Source organism: Oncorhynchus nerka, linkage group LG8 (assembly GCF_034236695.1).
Source record: "Oncorhynchus nerka isolate Pitt River linkage group LG8, Oner_Uvic_2.0, whole genome shotgun sequence".
Taxonomy (NCBI): Eukaryota; Metazoa; Chordata; class Actinopteri; order Salmoniformes; family Salmonidae; genus Oncorhynchus; species Oncorhynchus nerka.
In genome coordinates this window covers 69,069,223-69,094,222 of record NC_088403.1, presented here as the reverse complement: position 1 = coordinate 69,094,222, position 25,000 = coordinate 69,069,223, and the positions used below count along the sequence as shown (strand labels likewise).

General features: G+C 48.3%; 1 protein-coding gene across 1 annotated transcript in view; it reads left to right on the top strand.

The window, feature by feature from the left end:
- The window catches only part of LOC115133682 (FRAS1-related extracellular matrix protein 2-like), an 82,936-nt gene that overhangs the window by 35,124 nt on the left and 22,812 nt on the right, over positions 1-25,000 (top strand). Inside the window, exons 16-27 of the mRNA XM_065021163.1 lie at positions 114-365; positions 508-657; positions 1,711-1,920; positions 2,296-2,521; positions 5,124-5,260; positions 5,543-5,725; positions 6,182-6,312; positions 7,784-7,954; positions 9,683-9,855; positions 11,282-11,412; positions 11,597-11,728; positions 12,993-13,327. Of these exons, the coding sequence (XP_064877235.1) occupies positions 114-365; positions 508-657; positions 1,711-1,920; positions 2,296-2,521; positions 5,124-5,260; positions 5,543-5,725; positions 6,182-6,312; positions 7,784-7,954; positions 9,683-9,855; positions 11,282-11,412; positions 11,597-11,728; positions 12,993-13,327 (2,231 nt within the window). The remainder of the gene's footprint in view (positions 1-113; positions 366-507; positions 658-1,710; positions 1,921-2,295; positions 2,522-5,123; positions 5,261-5,542; positions 5,726-6,181; positions 6,313-7,783; positions 7,955-9,682; positions 9,856-11,281; positions 11,413-11,596; positions 11,729-12,992; positions 13,328-25,000) is intronic.

Here is a 25,000-nt window from a genome sequence, read left to right as displayed (position 1 = left end):
AAGCACCAGTCTCTTTCTCCTCAGAGTAAAGCTCTGGTCTCTTTCTCCTCAGAGTGAAGCACCAGTCTCTTTCTCCTCAGAGTAAAGCTCTGGTCTCTTTCTCTCCTCCAAAGGCTCAGCCAGAGGAACTGTTCCCAGCACAGTGTTGTCGTACTCTGACTACATCGCTCGTCCGGAGGACCAGCGCAGCGCCCTGCGTTTCGACCGTGGCGATGCCGAGAGGGCGTGTCGTGTACTCGTCATCGACGACTCGCTATACGAGGGGGCGGAGACCTTTGCCGTAACCCTGGGCGACGCCATGGGGGGGCTGGTGAGGGCGGAGCATAACAGTACACGCGTGGTCATACTGCCTCATACACCCGACGGTGAGTAGCGTGGCGTGCAGAGTGTGTGAGAGAGAGTTATTTTTCTGTTTCAGTACATTTTGTTACTGTACAGTCTAAAATATTACAGTTTCCCCCCTGTACTGTCATTTACTATCTCTGATGAGGTCTCCCTCTGTACCAGAGCCTGTGGTGTACCTGGGGAGGTCAGAGTACTTAGTAGATGAGAGTTGTGGTTACCTGGAGGTTTCAGTGTGGAGGTCTGGTACTGACCTGTCCCATAATGCATCAGTCACACTACGCTCCCGACCAACACAGCCGGTCAGTGCTCTGGGTAGGAGGACACACTATTTATCTCTCTCACTCATCTTTCTTTCCCTCCTCTCTCTCTCTCTCTCTCTCTCTCTTTCTCTTCTCTAGCTCTCTCTTTCTCTGTTTCTTCAGTCTCTCTTCCATCTCTCTTTCGCTCTCTCTTCTCTGTCTCTCTTTCGTCTCTATCAATCTCTCTTTCTCTACCTCTTTCTTCTCTCTCTCTCTTCTCTATTTCTCTCTCTCTTTCTCTATCGCTCTCTCTCATTTTCTCTTTCTCAATTCCTCTCTGCCTCTCTCTCTCTTCTGTCTCTGTTCCTCATTCTTTCCCTCCCTTATTCTCTGTCTTTTTTCAAACTTTCTTTCTTATTTCTGTCTTGGAATCTTGATCTCCCTCCCTCCCTCCCTCCCTTCCACTCAACTTTCTCTTTCCCATTTGTCTTCCTTCTCCCTTCTAAACCATCCCCCTCTCACTTTCTCCCCTCCCCTTTCTCTCTCTCTCCTCCCCCTCTCACTTTCTCTCCTCCCTCTCCTCCCTTTCTCTCTCTCTCTCCTTTCTCTCTCTCTCCTCCCTCTCCTCCCTTTCTCCACCGCCTCTTTTTCTATCTTTCCCCCTCCTCTCTCTCACCAACCATCTCCTCTCTCTCAATTCAATTCAAGGGGCTTTATTGACATGGGAAACATGTGTTTATGTTGCCAAAGCAAGTGAAATAGCTCATAAACAAAAGTGAAATAAAAAATAAAAATGAACAGTAAACATTATACTATAAGTATACTATAAGTATATAGTTCCATATAGTTCCAAAATATAAGTTCCAAAAGAATAAAGACATTTCAAATGTCATATTATGTCTATATACAGTGTTGTAACGATGTGCAAATAGTGAAAGTACAAAAGGAAAAATAAATTAACATAAATATGGGTTGTATTTACAATGGTGTTTGTTCTTCACTGGTTGCCCTTTTCTTGTGGCAACAGGTCACAAATCTTGCTGCTGTGATGGAACACTGTGGTATTTCACCCAGTAGATATGAGAGTTTATCAAAATCTCTTTCTCTCTCTACCCCCCTCTCCAAGCGGGGTTGGACTACGTGGGCATTGGCCAGAGTGTTGACTTCCCACCGGGCATCACCGTGGTGACTGTGAAGGTGGCCATCTTGGATGACCTGGGTGGTCCGGTGATGGAGGGGGAGGAGTCTTTCCAGCTGGTTCTGAGCATGCCCAATAACTCATCACTAGGACGACCTAGCCTGGCTACCATTACTATCAATGACACCATGTCTGACTGTGAGTTCTAGGAGTTAGGAGACACACTATATACCTTATTGTGAGTTCTAGGAGTTAGGAGACACATTACACACCTTATTGTGAGTTCTAGGAGTTAGGAGACACATTACACACCTTATTGTGAGTTCTACGAGTTAGGAGACACATTACACACCTTATTGTGAGTTCTAGGAGTTAGGAGACACATTACACACCTTATTGTGAGTTCTAGGAGTTAGGAGACACACTATATACCTTATTGTGAGTTCTAGGAGTTAGAAGACACACTATATACCTTACTTTTTAACATTGTCTATACTGTGCTCTTCAGAGTGGCTACATTAGGCTGTTCATAACATCTGATAACATCTCATTGTTCCTCTGTCTCTGCCTCAGTACCCAGGGTGCAGTTCGGGGAAGTGGAGCTGCGGGTGGACGAGGCCGACGGGCGGGCGGTTGCCGTGGTAACCCGTGACGGCGACCTAGGCCTCACCTCCGTTGTCAGATGTTACACGCGCCAGGGTTCCGCCCAGGTGATGATGGACTATGAGGAGAGACCAGATACGGATGCCTCCGTCGTCACCTTCAGGCCAGGTAAGAGAGACAAACACATGGACATCAGGACAGGTAAAGAGAGACAAACACATGGACATCAGGCCAGGTAAAGAGAGACAAACACATGGACATCAGGCCAGGTAAGAGAGACAAACACATGGACATCAGGACAGGTAAGAGAGACAAACACATGGACATCAGGCCAGGTAAGAGAGACAAACACATGGACATCAGGCCAGGTAAGAGAGACAAACACATGGACATCAGGCCAGGTAAGAGAGACAAACACATGGACATCAGGCCAGGTAAGAGAGACAAACACATGGACATCAGGCCAGGTAAAGAGAGGCAGTATAAACACATGGACATCAGGACAGATTGGAAGGTGTGTCCTCATTTTGCTGTTTTTCATCTGATGTCCCCATTTGTCACATAAATGTGTGTGTGTGTGTGTGTTTGTTTGTGTGTGTGGACATGTTTAACCATTCTTGTGCGGACCAGAAGTCCCTACAAGAATAGTAAACTAACAAAAAATGGACCAACTGGGGACATTTTGTTAGTCCCCACAAGGTCAGATGCTACTTCTAGGGGGTTTAGGGTTAAGGTTAGAATTAGTGTTAGGGTTAGAATTAGGAACTAGGGTTAGGAGCTAGGGTTAGTTTTAGTGTTAGGGTTAGAATAAGGAACTTGGGTTAGGAGATAGGGTTAGTTTTAGTGTTAGGGTTAGAATAAGGAACTTGGGTTAGGAGTTAGGGTTAGTTTTAGTGTTAGGGTTAGAATAAGGAACTTGGGTTAGGAGATAGGGTTCGTTTTAGTGTTAGGGTTAGAATAAGGAACTTGGGTTAGGAGATAGGGTTAGTTTTAGGGTTAGGAACTAGGGTTAGTTTTAAGGTTAGGAGCTAGGGTTAGGTTAAGAGCTTGGATTAGGAGGTTAGGAGCTAGGGTTAGAAACTAGTGTTAGGAGCTAGTGTTAGTTTTAGGGTTAGGAGCTAGGGTTAGGAGCTAGGGTTAGTTTTAGGGTTAGGAACTAGGGTTAGGAGCTAGGGTTAGGAGCTAGGATTAGGAGCTAGGGTTAGTTTTAGGGTTAGGAGCTAGGGTTAGTTTTAGGGTTAGGAGCTAGGATTAGGAGCTAGTGTTAGTTTTAGGGTTAGGAACTAGGGTTAGTTGTAGGGTTAGGAGCTAGGGTTCGTTTTGGGGTTGGGGTTAGGAGCTAGGCTTAGTTTTAGGGTTAGGAACTAGGGTTAGGAGCTAGGGTTAGTTTTACGGTTAGGAACTAGGGTTAGTTTTAGGGTTAGTTTTAGGGTTAGGAACTAGGGTTAGTTTTAGGGTTAGGAACTAGGGTTAGTTTTAAGGTTAGGAGCTAGGGTTAGGAGCTAGGGTTAGGAGCTAGGGTTAGGTTTAGGGTTAGAAACTAGGGTTAGGGAACTAGGGTTAGTTTTAGGGTTAGGAGCTAGGGTTAGGAGCTAGGGTTAGGTTTAGGGTTAGAAACTAGGGTTAGGAACTAGGGTTAGGAGCTAGGGTTAGGGGTTAGGAGCTAGGGTTAGGGTTAGTTTTAGGGTTAGGAGCTAGGGTTAGGAGCTAGGGTTAGGGGTTAGGAGCTAGGGTTAGGAGCTAGGGTTAGGGGTTAGGAGCTAGGGTTAGGAGCTAGGGTTAGGAGCTAGGGTTAGGGGTTAGGAGCTAGGGTTAGTTTTAGGGTTAGGAGCTAGGGTTAGTTTTAGGGTTAGGAGCTAGGGTTAGGGGTTAGGAGCTAGGGTTAGTTTTAGTGTTAGGAACTAGGGTTAGTTTTAGGGTTAGGAACTAGGGTTAGGAGCTAGGGTTAGTTTTAGGGTTAGGAACTAGGGTTAGTTTTAGGGTTAGGAGCTAGGGTTAGTTTTAGGGTTAGGAGTTAGGGTTAGTTTTAGGGTTAGGAGCTAGGGTTAGTTTTAGGGTTAGGAGCTAGGGTTAGTTTTAGGGTTAGGAACTAGGGTTAGGAGCTAGGGTTAGTTTTAGGGTTAGGAACTAGGGTTAGTTTTAGGGTTAGTTTTAGGGTTAGGAACTAGGGTTAGTTTTAGGGTTAGTTTTAGGGTTAGGAGCTAGTGTTAGGGGTTAGGAGCTAGGGTTAGGGTTAGTTTTAGGGTTAGGAGCTAGAGTTAGTTTTAGGGATAGGAGCTAGTGTTAGATTTAGGGTTAAGGTTAGGGTTAGGGTAAGAGTACGCGTTAGGTTTAGGTTTAGGGAAAATAGGATTTTGAATGGGACTGAATTGTGTGTCCCCACAAGGTTAGCTGTACAAGACTGTTTGTGTTTGTGTGTGTGTGTGTGTGTGTGTGTGTGTGTGTGTGTGTGTGTGTGTGTGTGTGTGTGTGGTGTAGAGTTTGAGGAAGAGGGAAGAGTGTGTGTGCCAATCAGATCGTGCGTGTGACCAGAAGGAGATAGTCATCAGGATCACTGATAGTAGAGACAGTAAGAAAAATTATTGATTTGATTGATGATTTATTGATTCATTGATTGACTGGTGTGTGTGCGATTGACTGATTGTGCGTGCGTGCGTGTGTGCGTGCGTGACTGGCTGGCTGATTGTGTGTGATTGTGTGTGTGTGTGTGTGTGTGATTGATTGTGATTGTGTGTGTGTAGACTGATTGGCTGATTGATTGTGAGATTTCGTGAGCAGCTGAATGCTGATCGATTGACTCTGGTTGACGACTTAGAGTTTGAGGAAGAGGAAGAGTTTCGCCTGGTCCTCGGAATCCCCAGTAGCCAATCAGATCTGGGCTTGTCGCTGGGTGACCAGAAGGAGATAGTCATCAGGATCACTGATAGTAGAGACAGTAAGAAAAATTATTGATTTGATTGATGATTTATTGATTCATTGATTGACTGGCTGGCTGATTGATTGACTGATTGGCTGATTGATTGACTGACTGGCTGATTTCCTGATTGATTTCCTGACTGAATGGCTGATTGATTGACTGACTGACTGACTGACTGTTTGATTGATTGACTGACTGGCTGATTACATGATTGACTGAGTAAGTGGCTGATTGCCTGATTGATTGCCTGAATGTCTGATTGATTTATTAATTGATTGATTCATTAATTGATGTTTCCAGAATCTGTGATCAGGTTCTCCGAGCCTCGATACACGGTGAGTGAGCCGGTTGCCCACGGCGAGATAACCGTGCTGAGGGTTGCCGTGCGGCGCCATGGCGACGTCTCCAGGGTGTCGGTAGTGCGTGTGCACACTAAAGATGGCTCTGCCCACTCTGGACAAGACTACAACCCTCTGTCACAGGGTGAGGAGGGGGAGAGAGGGGAGGAGGGGGAAGAGAGGGGAGGAGGGGGAAAGAGAGGGGAGGAGGGGGAGAGGGGGAGGAGGGGGAAGAGAGGGGAGGAGGGGGAGAGAGGGGAGGAGGGGGAAGAGAGGGGAGGAGGGGGAAGAGAGGGGAGGAGGGGGAGAGAGGGGAGGAGGGGGAAGAGAGGGGGAAGAGAGGGGAGGAGGGGGAAGAGAGGGGTGGGGGAGGGGAGGAGGGGGAGAGAGAGGGGAGGAGGGGGAAGAGAGGGGTGGGGGAGGGGAGGAGGGGGAAGAGAGGGGAGGAGGGGGAAGAGAGGGGAGGAGGGAGAGAGATAATCGAGAGAAAGAGAGTGAGAGTGGTACACAATACAGAGAGAGTATCGATTTCCGAAATATGAAAAAATATCTACAACTATAAAAACAACCAACTATAACTTGCTGTTTGGCCGTTTCCCAGAGCTGGTGTTTTCTGAGGGCCAGACAGAGCATCTGGTAGAGGTAGAGGTTCTGTATGACGACGAGGGAGAGATGAGAGAGACCTTCACCCTACAGCTCACACCTGACCAACATATGGTGGCTGACACACAGGTGAGAGACATGAGACAGGTGAGACACCAAACCAAATCCAAAATCACTCCAATTTAGTTGAACATCTAACTCAGGGGATTAAGCTGATGAAAGTCAATTGTTGAGTAGAGATCAGAAGAGTCTAGTAGAGACCAGTAGAATCTAGTAGAGACTAGTAGAATCTAATAGAGTCCAGTAGAATCTAGTAGAGACCAGTAGAATCTAGTAGAGACCAGTAGAATCTAGTAGAGACCAGTATAATCTAGTAGAGACCAGTAGAATCTAGTAGAGTCCAGTAGAGACCAGTAGAATCTAGTAGAGACCAGTAGAATCTAGTAGAGTCCATTGCAGACCAGTAGAGACCAGTATAATCTAGTAGAGGCCAATAGAGGCCAGTAGAGTCTAGTAGAAACCATTACAGGCCAGTACAGACTAGTAGAGACCAGTAGAGACCAGTAGAGTCTAGTAGAGACCTGTAGAGACCAGTAGATACCAGTAGAGACCTGTAGAGACCAGTAAAGTCCCGTAGAGTCCCATAGAGACCAGTAAAGACTAGTAGAGACCAGTAGAGTCTAGTAGAGAACAGTAGAGACCAGTAGAGACTAGTAGAGACCAATATAATCTAGTAGAGACCAGTAGAGACCAGTAGAGACCAGCAGAGACCAGCAGAGACCAGCAGAGACCAGTAGAGACCAATATAATCTAGTAGAGTTTAGTAGAGACCAATATAATCTAGTAGAGACCAGTAGAGACCAGTAGAGACTAGTAGAGACCAATATAATCTAGTAGAGACCAGTGGAGACCAGTAGAGACTAGTAGAGACCAATACAATCAAGTAGAGACCAGTAGAGACCAGTAGAAACTAGTAGAGACCAGTAGAGACCAGTAGAGACCAGTAGAGACAAGTAGAGACTAGTAGAGTCTAGTAGAGACCAATATAATCTAGTAGAGACCAGTAGAGACCAGTAGAGACTAGTAGAGACCAATATAATCTAGTAGAGACCAGTGGAGACCAGTAGAGACTAGTAGAGACCAATACAATCAAGTAGAGACCAGCAGAGACCAGCAGAGACCAGTAGAGACCAGTAGAGACCAGAAGAGACCAGTAGAGACTATTAAGACCTGTAGAGACCTGTAGAGACCAGCATAGACCAGTAGAGACCAGTAGAGACAAGTAGAGACTAGTAGAGACCAGCAGAGACGAGTAGAGACTAGTAGAGATCAGTAGAGACCAGTAGTGACCCGTAGAGACCAGTAGAGACCAGTAGAGATGAGTAGAGACCAGCAGAGACCAGCAGAGACCAGCAGAGACCAGAAGAGACCAGTAGAGACCTGTAGAGACTAGTAGAGACCTGTAGAGACCTGTAGAGACCAGCAGAGACCAGTATAGACCAGTAGAGACCAGCAGAGACCAGTAGAGACCAGCAGAGACCAGTAGAGTCCACAGGATGGATAAAAGACTTTGCATCGGTTTTTTGCCTCCCTCCTCCAGGTGACCAAGGCGACAGTGTTCATTGAGGAGAAGGAGGGGGGTGATGTGGGGGGCATCACGTTCCCTGCTGTACCCCTCGTGGTGTCCTTACTGGTCTATGATGACCCAACTCTCGCCTCAACCCCAACCAGCCCCCACCCCCCCACCGGGTACCCCCTTGTGTGTGTGACGGTGAGTTCCTCCGACATACAGCGCATTCAGAAAGTATTCAGACCCCTTGACCTTTTCTACATTCAGTTACGTTACAGCCTTCTTCTAAAATGGATCAAATTGTTTCCTTTTCTCAACAATCTACACACAATATCCAATAATGACAAAGCAAAAACATTTTTTAATCAAGGATCTCTCTGTACTTTGCTCTTTTCATCTTTCCGTCGATCCTGACTAGTCTCCCAGTCCCTGTCGCTGAAATACATCCCCACAGCACGATGCTGCCACCACCATGCTTCACCGTAGGGATGGTGCCAGGTTTCCTCCAGACGTGACGCTTGGCATTCAGGCCAAAGAGTTCAATCTTGGTTTCATCAGATCAGAGAATCTTGTTTCTCATGGTCTTCGAGTCCTCTAGATGCCTTTTGGCAAACTCCAAGCAGGCTGTCATGTGCCTTTTACTGAGGAGTGGCTTCCGTCTGGCCACTCTATCATAAAGGCCTGATTGGTGGAGTGCTGCAGAGATGGTTCTCCTTCCAGAAGGTTCTCCCATCTAAACAGAGGAACTCTGGAGCTCTGTCAGAGTTACCATCGTGTTCTTGGTCACCTCCGTGACCAAGGCCCTTCTCCCCCGATTGCTTAGTTAATCCAGGCGGCCAGCTCTAGGAAGAGTCTTGGTGGTTCCAAACTTCTTCCATTAAGGAATGATGGAGATCGGTCTCCTGAGTGGTGCAGCGGTTTAAGGCACTGAATCGCAGTGCTAGAGGCGTCACTACAGACCTGGGTTCGATCCCAGGCTGTATCACAACCGGCCGTGATCGGGAGGCACACAATTGGCCCAGTGTCGTCCGGGTTAGGGGAGGGTTTTGCTGGGGGGGCTTTACTTGGCTCATTGCGCTTGTACTGACTTCTTGTGGCGGGCAGGGCGCCTGCAGGCTGACTCCGGTTGTCAGTTGAACGGTGTTTCCTCAAAACACACTGGCGCAGGTGTCTTCCAGATTAAGAGGGCGGGTTTTAAGAAGTGCGGTTTGGTCATGTTACAGAGGACGCATGACACGACCTTCGCCTCCCTGGCCCTTTGGGGAGAAAAAGGTTACAGAGGACGCATGACACGACCTTCGCCTCCCTGGCCCTTTGGGGAGAAAAAGGGGGGTATAAAAAATAAATACAAATAAAATGATGGAGGCCATTTTGTTCTTGGGGACCTTCAATGCTGCAGAAGTGTTTTGGTACCCTTCCCCAGATCTGTGCCTCGACACAATCCTGTCTCTGAGCTCTACGGACAATTCCTTCCACCTCATGTCTTGGTTTTTTGCTTTGACATAGACTCTCAACTGTGGGACCTTGTATAGACAGGGTGTGTGCCTTTCCAAATCATGTCCAATCAATTGAATTTACCACAGGTGGACTCCAATCTCAAGGATGATCAATGGAAACAGGATGCACCTGAGCTCAATTTCGATAAGGTCTGAATACTTATGTAAATAAATAAGGTATTTTTTTTAATACATTTGCAAACATTTCTAAACACCTGTTTTAGCTTTGTAATTATTGCCTATTGTGTGTAGATTGATGGAAAATGTTTTATTTAATCCATTTTAGAATAAGGCTGTGATGTAACAAAATGTGGAAAAAGGGAAGGGGGTCTGAATACTTTCTGAATGCACCTTAGGACCATATATGGTTGGGGAACCCCCCAATATCTCCACGGTAACTGTGTTTTGTACCCCTCCCCCACCCGCCTTTCAGGCCTGTGACCCCCGCTACCCAGACTATAGTCGTACCTTGTCTCTCTGCGTCTCCGAGGGTATCAACAACACCCTGACAGAGTACCGCTGGCTCCTGGGGTCCCCAGGGACTCCTGATGGTGTAGCTAGCCCACCGAGGGAGCTCGACGCTGGGACCTTCCTCACCTCTACCAGGTTCAGAATCCAAGAAAGCCCCCGAAATAAACTGTACAGCTAACACCTTATTACTGCACATGTCTTACAAGCTCTGTCTTCACTGATAGCTGCTTCGTTGAGGAGAGCTTTAGTTACAATGACTGTGATATGAGTCTGTCTCACCTAGCTACCTTCAGTTGAAAGCACTAACTATATAGAGTAAGTTACCCTGGATAAGAGCGTCTGCTAAATGACCAGTATGTAACATGTAGAAAGGGGAAAGACAGGTAACAGGGAATCTGCTTTGAAAGTTAATGCAACATGAGGTTGTGAATGAATGCACCTTTCCTTTCCTTTCCTCCACCACCTCCACCACTTTCCTTTCCTTTCCTCCACCAGGTTAGAGTTGAGCCCTTTCCTTTCCTTCCACCAGGTTAGAGTTGAGCCCTTTCCTTTCCTTCCACCAGGTTAGAGTTGAGCCCTTTCCTTTCCTTTCCTTTCCTTTCCCTTTCTCCACCAGGTTAGAGTTGAGCCCTTTCCTTTCCTCCACCAGGTTAGAGTTGAGCCCTTTCCTTTCCTCCATCAGGTTAGAGTTGAGCCCTTTCCTTTCCTTTCCTCCACCAGGTTAGAGTTGAGCCCTTTCCTTTCCTTTCCTCCACCAGGTTAGAGTTGAGCCCTTTCCTTTCCTCCATCAGGTTAGAGTTGAGCCCTTTCCTTTCCTCCACCAGGTTAGAGTTGAGCCCTTTCCTTTCCTTTCCTCCACCAGGTTAGAGTTGAGCCCTTTCCTTTCCTCCACCAGGTTAGAGTTGAGCCCTTTCCTTTCCTCCATCAGGATAGAGTTGAGCCCTTTCCTTTCCTCCACCAGGTTAGAGTTGAGCCCTTTCCTTTCCTTTCCTCCACCAGGTTAGAGTTGAGCCCTTTCCTTTCCTTTCCTCCACCAGGTTAGAGTTGAGCCCTTTCCTTTCCTTTCCTCCATTCCTCCACCAGATTAGAGTTGAGCTCTTTCCTTTCCTTTCCTCCACCAGATTAGAGTTGAGCCCTTTCCTTTCCTTCACCAGGTTAGAGTTCAGCCCTTTCCTTTCCTCCACCAGATTAGAGTTGAGCCCTTTCCTTTCCTCCATCAGGTTAGAGTTGAGCCCTTTCCTTTCCTCCATCAGGTTAGAGTTGAGCCCTTTCCTTTCCTTTCCTCCAGCAGGTTAGAGTTGAGCCCTTTCCTTTCCTTTCCTCCACCAGGTTAGAGTTGAGCCCTTTCCTTTCCTTCCACCAGGTTAGAGTTGAGCCCTTTCCTTTCCTCCATCAGGTTAGAGTTGAGCCCTTTCCTTTCCTCCACCAGGTTAGAGTTGAGCCCTTTCCTTTCCTCCACCAGGTTAGAGTTGAGCCCTTTCCTTTCCTCCACCAGGTTAGAGTTGAGCCCTTTCCTTTCCTCCACCAGGTTAGAGTTGAGCCCTTTCCTTTCCTCCACCAGGTCCATGCTGCTGGATGCTGTTTACCTTCAGGCAGGGGTCAGGGTGCAGTGCTCTGCCCGAGCTGTGAGCACTCCGGGACGGGGAGGACTGGGGCTGACTAGCCCTCAGGTGGAGGTCAGCATGGAGGAGGGTGAGTAGTATAAGTGAAATAAGAGAAAATAAAAGTCTCTGCTTCAGACTAGATGCAGTAGGCTACATTACAGTATATCCTAACTGTTGTTCTCCTTTCATCCCCATGTCTCTGCCCTCTTCATGATTGATTGATTGATTAGTTATTGTGTCACCCTAAAAGTTATTGTCATGTCCTCTTACAGGTCTGTGCCCTCCTCATACCCCTGGGGCGATTGGGGCTGAACCGTTCTCTGCTAAGATCCGCTACACTGGACCAGACGACCCACAGCACCCCAACCTCATCAGGCTAACCGTCACTATGCCACATGTAGATGGTACCTGACCTCACGCCTTTGACCCCTAAACTTTTAACTCTCACCCATCACATCACCAGCTGTCCTCTTTCCATCCTGGCCCTATCCTTGACCTCTCAATTGACCCTGACCCCTCACCTCTCAACTTTGAACTCTCACCTCTCACCCCTTACCTCTCACCCCTGACCCCTCACCCCTCACCTCTCCCCTTTGAACTCTCAGCTCTCACCTCTCCCCTTTGAACTCTCACCTCTCACCCATTTACATACATTTACATTTAAGTCATTTAGCAGACGCTCTTATCCAGAGCGACTTACAAATTGGTGCTTTCACCTTATGACATCCAGTGGAACAGCCACTTTACAATAGTGCATCTAGGTCTTTTAAGGGGGGGAGAAGGATTACTTTATCCTATCCTAGGTATTCCTTAAAGAGGTGGGGTTTCAGGTGTCTCCGGAAGGTGGTGATTGACTCCGCTGTCCTGGCGTCGTGAGGGAGTTTGTTCCACCATTGGGGGGCCAGAGCAGCGAACAGTTTTGACTGGGCTGAGCGGGAACTGTACTTCCTCAGTGGTAGGTAGGCGAGCAGGCCAGAGGTGGATGAACGCAGTGCCCTTGTTTGGGTGTAGGGCCTGATCAGAGCCTGGAGGTACTGAGGTGCCGTTCCCCTCACAGCTCCGTAGGCAAGCACCATGGTCTTGTAGCGGATGCGAGCTTCAACTGGAAGCCAGTGGAGAGAGCGGAGGAGCGGGGTGACGTGAGAGAACTTGGGAAGGTTGAACACCAGACGGGCTGCGGCGTTCTGGATGAGTTGTAGGGGTTTAATGGCACAGGCAGGGAGCCCAGCCAACAGCGAGTTGCAGTAATCCAGACGGGAGATGACAAGTGCCTGGATTAGGACCTGCGCCGCTTCCTGTGTGAGGCAGGGTCGTACTCTGCGGATGTTGTAGAGCATGAACCTACAGGAACGGGCCACCGCCTTGATGTTATTTGAGAACGACAGGGTGTTGTCCAGGATCACGCCAAGGTTCTTAGCGCTCTGGGACGAGGACACCCCTGACCCCTCACCCCTTACCTCTCACCCCTGACCCCTCACCCCTCACCTCTCCCCTTTGAACTCTCAGCTCTCACCCCTGACCCCTCACCCCTCACCTCTCCCCTTTGAACTCTCAGCTCTCACCTCTCCCCTTTTTTGATCACTCAACCACAATCGGTCACATTGACACCATACCTGACCTCCAACCTTTGACCCCTCTGGGTCTAACCCCTCACCTGTCTCTCCCCAGGTATGCTGCCTTTCATCTCCACCCGTCCCCTTTCCAACCTGGCACTAACCCTGAACCACGACCCCTCTCGGTTGGGGAACCACCGTTGTTCCAACCTCCAGGGGGGGCCAGGCGATGCCAGCGCTACCCGTCTGGGGCTCACCTCAGCTGGGGTGGCCGTGGCCGGCGTGGTGGGAGGGTCTCACCTCCGGAACAGCATAGCCCAGGACGGAGCTCTCTCCCTGGGTTTCTATAACAGTCTGGACCTGGAGACGTGTGTCTGGAGCTTCTCTGGTTACTACAGCATCAGCGACCTGCTGTCTGACTGTGGGGGGACCGTAAGGACGGACGGACAGGTAGGAACTAGTATTACATAAACGTAGGAACCAATCTTCTCTGGATACTACAGCATCAGCGACCTGCTGTCTGACTGTGGGGGGACCGTAAGGACGGACGGACAGGTAGGAACTAGTATAACATAAACGTAGGAACCAATCTTCTCTGGATACTACAGCATCAGCGACCTGCTGTCTGACTGTGGGGGGACCGTAAGGACGGACGGACAGGTAGGAACTAGTATTACATAAACGTAGGAACCAATCTTCTCTGGATACTACAGCATCAGCGACCTGCTGTCTGACTGTGGGGGGACCGTAAGGACGGACGGACAGGTAGGAACTAGTATTACATAAACGTAGGAACCAATCTTCTCTGGATACTACAGCATCAGCGACCTGCTGTCTGACTGTGGGGGGACCGTAAGGACGGACGGACAGGTAGGAACTAGTATTACATAAACGTAGGAACCAATCTTCTCTGGATACTACAGCATCAGCGACCTGCTGTCTGACTGTGGGGACCGTAAGGACGGACGGACAGGTAGGAACTAGTATTACATAAACGTAGGAACCAATCTTTCCGGGCAAGACCGGTCCATTTAAAAATCCTTCCTTCCTCCCTCGCCCTCTTGCCCCGCAAGTGTCAACACGTCAGACGTCATGAGTGTCCACTTAATTTGAGGGCTGAGGAGATAGGGTGTGTCTCTTAAGTAATGCTACCTACTTCCCTTATCTCTAATGCTACTTCCTCCCCTTATCTCTAATGCTACTTCCTCTCCTTATCTCTAATGCTACTTCCTCCCCTTATCTCTAATGCTACTTCCTCTCCTTATCTCTAATGCTACTTCCTCCCCTTATCTCTAATGCTACTTCCTCCCCTTATCTCTAATTCTACTTCCTCTCCTTATCTCTAATGCTACTTCCTCTCCTTATCTCTAATGCTACTCCCTCTCCTTATCTCTAATGCTACTTCCTCCCCTTATCTCTAATGCTACTTCCTCTCCTTATCTCTAATGCTACTTCCTCCCCTTATCTCTAATTATACTTCCTCTCCTTATCTCTAATGCTACTTCCTCTCCTTATCTCTAATGCTACTTCCTCTCCTTATCTCTAATGCTACTTCCTCCCCTTATCTCTAATGCTACTCCTCCCCTTAACTCTAATGCTACTTCCTCTCCTTATGTCTAATGCTACTTCCTCTCCTTATCTCTAATGCTACTTCCTCTCCTTATCTCTAATGCTACTCTCCCTTAACTCTAAATGCTATCCTAACTAATCTCCTCCTTATCTCTAAATCTACTTCCTCCCTTATCTCTAATGCTACTTCTTCTCCTTATCTCTAATGCTACTTCCTCCCCTTATCTCTAATGCTACTTCCTCCCCTTATCTCTAATGCTACTTCCTCCCCTTATGTCTATTGCTACTTCCTCCCCTTATCTCTAATGCTACTTCCTCCCCTTATGTCTAATGCTACTTCCTCCCCTTATCTCTAATGCTACTTCCTCTCCTTAACTCTAATGCTACTTCCTCTCCTTATGTCTAATGCTACTTCCTCCCCTTATCTCTAATGCTACTTCCTATCCTTATCTCTAATGCTACTTCCTCCCCTTATCTCTAATGCTACTTCCTCCCCTTATCTCTAATGCTACTTCCTCCCCTTATCTCATTTACATTTACATTTAAGTCATTTAGCAGACGCTCTTATCCAGAGCGACTTACACTCTAATGCTACTTCTTCTCCTTATCTCTAATGCTACTTCCTCCCCTTATCTCTAATGCTACTTCCTCTCCTTATCTCTAATGCTACTTCCTCCCCTTATCTCTAATGCTACTTCCTCTCCTTATCTCTAATGCTACTTCCTCCCCTTAACTCTAATTCTACTTCCTCCCCTTAACTCTAATGCTACTTCCTCCCCTTATCTCTAATGCTACTTCCTCCCCTTAACTCTAATGCTACTTCCTCCCCTTATCTCTAATTCTACTTCCTCCCCTTATCTCTAATGCTACTTCCTCCCCTTATCTCTAATGCTACTTCTTCCCCTTATCTCTAATGCTACTTCCTCCCCTTATCTCTAATGCTACGTTCTCCCCTTATCTCTAATGCTACTTCCTCCCCTTATCTCTAATGCTACTTCCTCCCCTTATCTCTAATGCTACTTCTTCCCCTTATCTCTAATGCTACTTCCTCTCCTTATCTCTAATGCTACTTCCTCTCCTTATCTCTAATGCTACTTCCTCTCCTTATCTCTAATGCTACTTCCTCCCCTTATCTCTAATGCTACTTCCTCCCCTTATCTCTAATGCTACTTCTTCTCCTTATCTCTAATGCTACTTCCTCCCCTTATCTCTAATGCTACTTCCTCCCCTTATCTCTAATGCTACTTCCTCCCCTTAACTCTAATGCTACTTTCTCCCATTATCTCTAATTCAACTTCCTCCCCTTATCTCTAATTCTACTTCCTCTCCTTATCTCTTTACCTTCATATGTACTGGACAGGTCAAAGCAAAGACTCGGTCAGGCTTCCTCCATATGGCACCACACTTCCCTTAACCTGCCCTTCACACCTCACACCCTAGTGTCCTGGCTTTTCATTGGTTCTTTTTTTTCTTTGTTTATTCATTGAACCTTTATTTGATCAGGGAGTCATACTGAGACCAAGGTCTAGTTTACAGATGAGCCCTGTATTACATAAATGACAGAAAATACATATACAAAATTCAAGGAGAAAGGAACAACACAGAGACAAGGTAAGACTGTCCTCATTCAGCTTTCTAGAGGCACCAAAACATCACATTTCAGAATATTTTCAAGATTGTTTAATAAGGTGCAAAAAAAACTAAAACATGATTTACCCAACTCAGTAGAGACCAAAGGAATTCCCAGAGTTATCCATCCCAGGTGTGTTAACTCGTATGTCTAAAGTTTGGTAATGATGTTAAGTTTTTTGCAAAAGGGCTTTATAAATGAAAACAATAGCAACGTATTAACCAACGTGACATCACAGAGGGCCAGCCAACGTTCTGTTAGAGAATACAGTGATGACATCACAGAGGGCCAGCCAACGTTCTGTTAGAGAATACAGTGATGACATCACAGAGGGCCAGTGATGACATCAGAGTGATTCATCAACGTGTCTCCATCCATTCCCCTGTCTTCATCAAAGTGTCTCCTTCCCCTGTCTTCAGGTCCTCAACGTGTCTCCATCCATTCTCCTGTCTTCATCAAAGTGTCTCCATCCATTCTCCTGTCTTCATCAAAGTGTCTCCATCCATTCCACTGTCTTCATCAACGTGTCTCCATCCCCTGTCTTCAGGTCCTCAACGTGTCTCCATCCATTCTCCTGTCTTCAGGTCCTCAACGTGTCTCCATCCATTCTCCTGTCTTCAGGTCCTCAACGTGTCTCCATTCTCCTGTCTTCAGGTCCTCAACGTGTCTCCATCCATTCTCCTGTCTTCAGGTCCTCAACGTGTCTCCATCCATTCTCCTGTCTTCAGGTCCTCAACGTGTCTCCATTCTCCTGTCTTCAGGTCCTCAACGTGTCTCCATCCATTCTCCTGTCTTTAGGTCCTCAACGTGTCTCCATCCATTCTCCTGTCTTTAGGTCCTCAACGTGTCTCCATTTCCCTGTCTTCATCAACGTGTCTCCATCCATTCGCCTGTCTTCAGGTCCTCAACGTGTCTCCATCCATTCTCCTGTCTTCAGGTACTCAACGTGTCTCCATCCATTCCCCTGTCTTCAAGTCCTCAACGTGTCTCCATCCATTCTCCTGTCTTCATCAACGTGTCTCCATTCTCCTGTCTTCAGGTCCTCAACGTGTCTCCATTCTCCTGCCTTTAGGTCCTCAACGTGTCTCCATTCTCCTGTCTTCAGGTCCTCAACGTGTCTCCATCCATTCTTCTGTCTTCAGGTCCTCAACGTGTCTCCATCCATTCCCCTGTCTTCAAGTCCTCAACGTGTCTCCATCCATTCTCCTGTCTTCATCAACGTGTCTCCATTCTCCTGTCTTCAGGTCCTCAACGTGTCTCCATCCATTCTTCTGTCTTCAGGTCCTCAACGTGTCTCCATTCTCCTGTCTTCAGGTCCTCAACGTGTCTCCATCCATTCTTCTGTCTTCAGGTCCTCAACGTGTCTCCATTCTCCTGTCTTTAGGTCCTCAACGTGTCTCCATCCATTCCCCTGTCTTTAGGTCCTCAACGTGTCTCCATCCATTCTCCTGTCTTTAGGTCCTCAACGTGTCTCCATCCATTCTCCTGTCTTTAGGTCCTCAACGTGTCTCCATCCATTCTCCTGTCTTCAGGTCCTCAACGTGTCTCCATCCATTCTCCTGTCTTCAGGTCCTCAACGTGTCTCCATCCATTCTCCTGTCTTCAGGTCCTCAACGTGTCTCCATCCATTCTCCTGTCTTTAGGTCATCAACGTGTCTCCATTCTCCTGTCTTCAGGTCCTCAACGTGTCTCCATCCATTCTCCTGTCTTCAGGTCCTCAACGTGTCTCCATCCATTCTCCTGTCTTCATCAACGTGTCTCCATTCCCCTGTCTTCAGGTCCTCAACGTGTCTCCATCCATTCCCCTGTCTTCAGGTCCTCAACGTGTCTCCATTCTCCTGTCTTCAGGTCCTCAACGTGTCTCCATTCCCCTGTCTTCAGGTCCTCAACGTGTCTCCATCCATTCCCCTGTCTTTAGGTCCTCAACGTGTCTCCATCCATTCCCCTGTCTTCAGGTCCTCAACGTGTCTCCATCCATTCTCCTGTCTTCAGGTCCTCAACGTGTCTCCATCCATTCCCCTGTCTTCAGGTCCTCAACGTGTCTCCATCCATTCTCCTGTCTTTAGGTCCTCAACGTGTCTCCATCCATTCTCCTGTCTTCAGGTCCTCAACGTGTCTCCATCCATTCTCCTGTCTTTAGGTCCTCAACGTGTCTCCATTCCCCTGTCTTCAGGTCCTCAAAGTGTCTCCATCCATTCTCCTGTCTTTAGGTCCTCATCTCCACTGTCTTCAGGTCTCCATCTCCATCCATTCTCCTGTCTTCAGGTCCTCAACGTGTCTCCATCCATTCTCCTGTCTCCAGGTCCTCAACGTGTCTCCATCCATTCTCCTGTCTTCAGGTCCTCAACGTGTCTCCATTCCCCTGTATTCATCAACATGTCTCCATCCATTCTCCTGTCTTTAGGTCCTCAACGTGTCTCCATTCTCCTGTCTTCAGGTCCTCAACGTGTCTCCATCCATTCTCCTGTCTTTAGGTCCTCAACATGTCTCCATCCATTCCCTGTCTTCAGGTCCTCAACGTGTCTCCATCCAAGGTCCTCAACGTGTCTCCATCCATTCTCCTGAGGTCCTCATCGTGTCTCCATCCATTCTCCTGTCTTTAGGTCCTCAACGTGTCTCCATCCATTCTCCTGTCTTCAGGTCCTCATTCTCCGTGTCTCCATCCATTTCTCCTGTCTTTAGGTCCTCAACATCATCCATTCTAAATCTTTTCTGAGAGGGATTACTTTATCTATTAGGTATTCCTTAAGGTCCTCAACGTGTCTCCATCCATTCTCCTGTCTTCAGGTCCTCAACGTGTCTCCATCCATTCTCCTGTCTTTAGGTCCTCAACATGTCTCCATCCATTCTCCTGTCTTCAGGTCCTCAACGTGTCTCCATCCATTCTCCTGTCTTTAGGTCCTCAACATGTCTCCATCCATTCTCCTGTCTTTAGGTCCTCAACGTGTCTCCATCCATTCCCCTGTCTTCAGGTCCTCAACGTGTCTCCATTCTCCTGTCTTTAGGTCCTCAACGTGTCTCCATCCATTCTCCTGTCTTCAGGTCCTCAACGTGTCTCCATTCTCCTGTCTTCAGGTCCTCAACGTGTCTCCATTCTCCTGTCTTCAGGTCATCAACGTGTCTCCATCCATTCCCTGTCTTCAGGTCCTCAACGTGTCTCCATCCATTCCCCTGTCTTCAGGTCCTCAACGTGTCTCCATCCATTCTCCTGTCTTCAGGTCCTCAACGTGTCTCCATTCTCCTGTCTTCAGGTCCTCAACGTGTCTCCATTCTCCTGTCTTCAGGTCATCAACGTGTCTCCATCCATTCCCCTGTCTTCAGGTCCTCAACGTGTCTCCATCCATTCTCCTGTCTTCAGGTCCTCAACGTGTCTCCATTCTCCTGTCTTCAGGTCCTCAACGTGTCTCCATCCATTCTCCTGTCTCCAGGTCCTCAACGTGTCTCCATCCATTCCCTGTCTTTAGGTCCTCAACGTGTCTCCATCCATTCTCCTGTCTTCAGGTCCTCAACATGTCTCCATCCATCCTGTCTTCAGGTCCTCAACGTGTCTCCATTCTCTGTCTCCAGGTCCTCAACGTGTCTCCATCCATTCCCTGTCTTCAGGTCCTCAACGTGTCTCCATTCTCCTGTCTTCAGGTCCTCAACGTGTCTCCATCCATTCTTCTGTCTTCAGGTCCTCAACGTGTCTCCATTCTCCTGTCTTCAGGTCCAACGTGTCTTCCATTCTTCTGTCTTCAGGTCCTCAACGTGTCTCCATTCTCCTGTCTTCAGGTCCTCAACGTGTCTCCATCCATTCTTCTGTCTTCAGGTCCTCAACGTCTCCATTCTCCTGTCTTCTCCTCAACGTGTCTCCATTCTCCTGTCTTCAGGTCCTCAACGTGTCTCCATCCATTCTCCTGTCTTTAGGTCCTCAACGTGTCTCCATCCATTCTCCTGTCTTCAGGTCCTCAACGTGTCTCCATCCATTCTCCTGTCTTTAGGTCCTCAACGTGTCTCCATCCATTCTCCTGTCTTCAGGTCCTCAACGTGTCTCCATCCATTCTCCTGTCTTCAGGTCCTCAACGTGTCTCCATCCTGTCTTCAGGTCCTCAACGTGTCTCCATCCATTCTCCTGTCTTTAGGTCCTGTCTTCAGGTCCTCAACGTGTCTCCATCCATTCTCCTGTCTTCAGGTTCAACGGTCTCCATCCATTCTCCTGTCTTCCACGTGTCTCCATTCCCCTGTCTTCAGGTCCTCAACGTGTCTCCATCCATTCCCCCTGTCTTCTCCATCCATTCTCCTGTCTTCAGGTCCTCACGTGTCTCCATTCCCTGTCTTCAGGTCCTCAACGTGTCTCCATCCTCCCTGTCATCCACGTGTCTCCATCCATTCCCCTGTCTTCAGGTCCTCAACGTGTCTCCATCCATTCTCCTGTCTTCAGGTCCTCAACGTGTCTCCATCCATTCTCCTGTCTTCAGGTCCTCAACGTGTCTCCATCCATTCTCCTGTCTTCAGGTCCTCAACGTGTCTCTGTCATTCTCCCTGTCTTCAGGTCCTCAACGTGTCTCCATCCATTCTCCTGTCTTCAGGTCCTCAACGTGTCTCCATCCATTCTCCTGTCTCCAGGTCCTCAACGTGTCTCCATCCATTCTCCTGTCTCCAGGTCCTCAACGTGTCTCCATCCATTCTCCTGTCTTCAGGTCCTCAACGTGTCTCCATTCCCCTGTATTCATCAACATGTCTCCATCCATTCTCCTGTCTTTAGGTCCTCAACGTGTCTCCATTCTCCTGTCTTCAGGTCCTCAACGTGTCTCCATCCATTCTCCTGTCTCCATCCATTCCCTGTCTTCAGGTCCTCAACGTGTCTCCATCCATTCTCCTGTCTTTAGGTCCTCATCGTGTCTCCATCCATTCTCCTGTCTTTAGGTCCTCAACGTGTCTCCATCCATTCTCCTGTCTTTAGGTCCTCAACGTGTCTCCATCCATTCTCCTGTCTTTAGGTCCTCAACGTGTCTCCATCCATTCTCCTGTCTTTAGGCATTTCAGTCAACGTGTCTGCATTCATTGACCTCCTGCATCTAAATCTTTTTGAGGGATTACTTTATCCTATCCTAGGTATTCCTTAAGGTCCTCAACGTGTCTCCATCCATTCTCCTGTCTTCAGGTCCTCAACGTGTCTCCATCCATTCTCCTGTCTTCAGGTCCTCAACGTGTCTCCATCCATTCTCCTGTCTTTAGGTCCTCAACATGTCTCCATCCATTCTCCTGTCTTTAGGTCCTCAGGTCTCATCCATTCCCCTGTCTTCAGGTCTCCGTGTCTCCATTCTCCTGTCTTTAGGTCCTCAACGTGTCTCCATCCATTCTCCTGTCTTCAGGTCCTCAACGTGTCTCCATTCTCCTGTCTTCAGGTCCTCAACGTGTCTCCATTCTCCTGTCTTCAGGTCATCAACGTGTCTCCATCCATTCCCCTGTCTTCAGGTCCTCAACGTGTCTCCATCCATTCCCCTGTCTTCAGGTCCTCAACGTGTCTCCATCCATTCTCCTGTCTTCAGGTCCTCAACGTGTCTCCATTCTCCTGTCTTCAGGTCCTCAACGTGTCTCCATTCTCCTGTCTTCAGGTCATCAACGTGTCTCCATCCATTCCCCTGTCTTCAGGTCCTCAACGTGTCTCCATCCATTCTCCTGTCTTCAGGTCCTCAACGTGTCTCCATTCTCCTGTCTTCAAGTCCTCAACGTGTCTCCATCCATTCTCCTGTCTTCAGGTCCTCAACGTGTCTCCATCCATTCTCCTGTCTTTAGGTCCTCAACGTGTCTCCATCCATTCTCCTGTCTTCAGGTCCTCAACATGTCTCCATCCATTCCCCTGTCTTCAGGTCCTCAACGTGTCTCCATTCTCCTGTCTCCAGGTCCTCAACGTGTCTCCATCCATTCCCCTGTCTTCAGGTCCTCAACGTGTCTCCATTCTCCTGTCTTTAGGTCCTCAACGTGTCTCCATCCATTCTCCTGTCTTCAGGTCCTCAACATGTCTCCATCCATTCCCCTGTCTTCAGGTCCTCAACGTGTCTCCATTCTCCTGTCTTCAGGTCCTCAACGTGTCTCCATCCATTCCCTGTCTTCAGGTCCACGTGTCTCCAATCATTCTCTGTCTTTAGGTCCTCAACGTGTCTCCATCCATTCTCCTGTCTTCAGGTCCTCAACGTGTCTCCATTCATTCTCCTGTCAGGTCCTCAACGTGTCCTCTCCTGTCTTTAGGTCCTCAACATGTATCCATCCATTCTCCTGTCTTTAGGTCCTCAAGGTGTCTCCATTCTCCTGCTTTTAGGTCCTCAACGTGTCTCCATTCTCCTGTCTTTAGGTCCTCAACGTGTCTCCATTCTCCTGTCTTCAGGTCCTCAACGTGTCTCCATCCATTCTCCTGTCTTCAGGTCCTCAACGTGTCTCCATCCATTCTCCTGTCTTCAGGTCCTCAACGTGTCTCCATCCATTCTCCTGTCTTCAGGTCCTCAACGTGTCTCCATCCATTCTCCTGTCTTTAGGTCCTCAACGTGTCTCCATCCATTCTCCTGTCTTTAGGTCCTCAACGTGTCTCCATCCATTCTCCTGTCTTCAGGTCCTCAACGTGTCTCCATCCATTCTCCTGTCTTCAGGTCCTCAACGTGTCTCCATCCATTCTCCTGTCTTTAGGTCCTCAACGTGTCTCCATCCATTCCCCTGTCTTCAGGTCCTCAACGTGTCTCCATCCATTCTCCTGTCTTTCAACGTGTCCATCCATTCTCCTGTCTTTAGGTCCTCATCGTGTCTCCATCCATTCTCCTGTCTTTAGGTCCTCAACGTGTCTCCATCCATTCTCCTGTCTTTAGGTCCTCAACGTGTCTCCATCCATTCTCCTGTCTTTAGGTCCTCAACGTGTCTCCATCCATTCTCCTGTCTTCAGGTCCTCAACGTGTCTCCATCCATTCTCCTGTCTTTAGGTCCTCAACATGTCTCCATCCATTCTCCTGTCTTCAGGTCCTCAACGTGTCTCCATCCATTCTCCTGTCTTTAGGTCCTCAACATGTCTCCATCCATTCTCCTGTCTTTAGGTCCTCAACGTGTCTCCATCCATTCCCCTGTCTTCAGGTCCTCAACGTGTCTCCATTCTCCTGTCTTTAGGTCCTCAACGTGTCTCCATCCATTCTCCTGTCTTCAGGTCCTCAACGTGTCTCCATTCTCCTGTCTTCAGGTCCTCAACGTGTCTCCATTCTCCTGTCTTCAGGTCATCAACGTGTCTCCATCCATTCCCCTGTCTTCAGGTCCTCAACGTGTCTCCATCCATTCCCCTGTCTTCAGGTCCTCAACGTGTCTCCATCCATTCTCCTGTCTTCAGGTCCTCAACGTGTCTCCATTCTCCTGTCTTCAGGTCCTCAACGTGTCTCCATCCATTCTCCTGTCTTCAGGTCCTCAACGTGTCTCCATCCATTCTCCTGTCTTTAGGTCCTCAACGTGTCTCCATCCATTCTCCTGTCTTCAGGTCCTCAACATGTCTCCATCCATTCCCCTGTCTTCAGGTCCTCAACGTGTCTCCATTCTCCTGTCTCCAGGTCCTCAACGTGTCTCCATCCATTCCCCTGTCTTCAGGTCCTCAACGTGTCTCCATTCTCCTGTCTTTAGGTCCTCAACGTGTCTCCATCCATTCTCCTGTCTTCAGGTCCTCAACATGTCTCCATCCATTCCCCTGTCTTCAGGTCCTCAACGTGTCTCTGTCTTCAGGTCCTCATCCATTCCCCTGTCTTCAGGTCCTCAACGTGTCTCCAATCATTCTCCTGTCTTTAGGTCCTCAACGTGTCTCCATCCATTCTCCTGTCTTCAGGTCCTCAACGTGTCTCCATTCATTCTCCTGTCTTCAGGTCCTCAACGTGTCTCCATTCTCCTGTCTTTAGGTCCTCAACATGTATCCATCCATTCTCCTGTCTTTAGGTCCTCAACGTGTCTCCATTCTCCTGCCTTTAGGTCCTCAACGTGTCTCCATTCTCCTGTCTTTAGGTCCTCAACGTGTCTCCATTCTCCTGTCTTCAGGTCCTCAACGTGTCTCCATCCATTCTCCTGTCTTCAGGTCCTCAACGTGTCTCCATCCATTCTCCTGTCTTCAGGTCCTCAACGTGTCTCCATCCAATCTCCTGTCTTCAGGTCCTCAACGTGTCTCCATCCATTCTCCTGTCTTTAGGTCCTCAACGTGTCTCCATCCATTCTCCTGTCTTTAGGTCCTCAACGTGTCTCCATCCATTCTCCTGTCTTTAGGTCCTCAACATGTCTCCATCCATTCTCCTGTCTTCAGGTCCTCAACGTGTCTCCATCCATTCTCCTGTCTTTAGGTCCTCAACATGTCTCCATCCATTCTCCTGTCTTTAGGTCCTCAACGTGTCTCCATCCATTCCCCTGTCTTCAGGTCCTCAACGTGTCTCCATTCTCCTGTCTTTAGGTCCTCAACGTGTCTCCATCCATTCTCCTGTCTTCAGGTCGTGTCTCCATTCTCCTGTCTTCAGGTCCTCAACATCCATTCTCCTGTCTTCAGGTCATCAACGTGTCTCCATCCATTCCCCTGTCTTCAGGTCCTCAACGTGTCTCCATCCATTCCCCTGTCTTCAGGTCCTCAACGTGTCTCCATCCATTCTCCTGTCTTCAGGTCCTCAACGTGTCTCCATTCTCCTGTCTTCAAGTCCTCAACGTGTCTCCATCCATTCTCCTGTCTTCATGTCCTCAACGTGTCTCCATCCATTCTCCTGTCTTTAGGTCCTCAACGTGTCTCCATCCATTCTCCTGTCTTCAGGTCCTCAACATGTCTCCATCCATTCCCCTGTCTTCAGGTCCTCAACGTGTCTCCATTCTCCTGTCTCCAGGTCCTCAACGTGTCTCCATCCATTCCCCTGTCTTCAGGTCCTCAACGTGTCTCCATTCTCCTGTCTTTA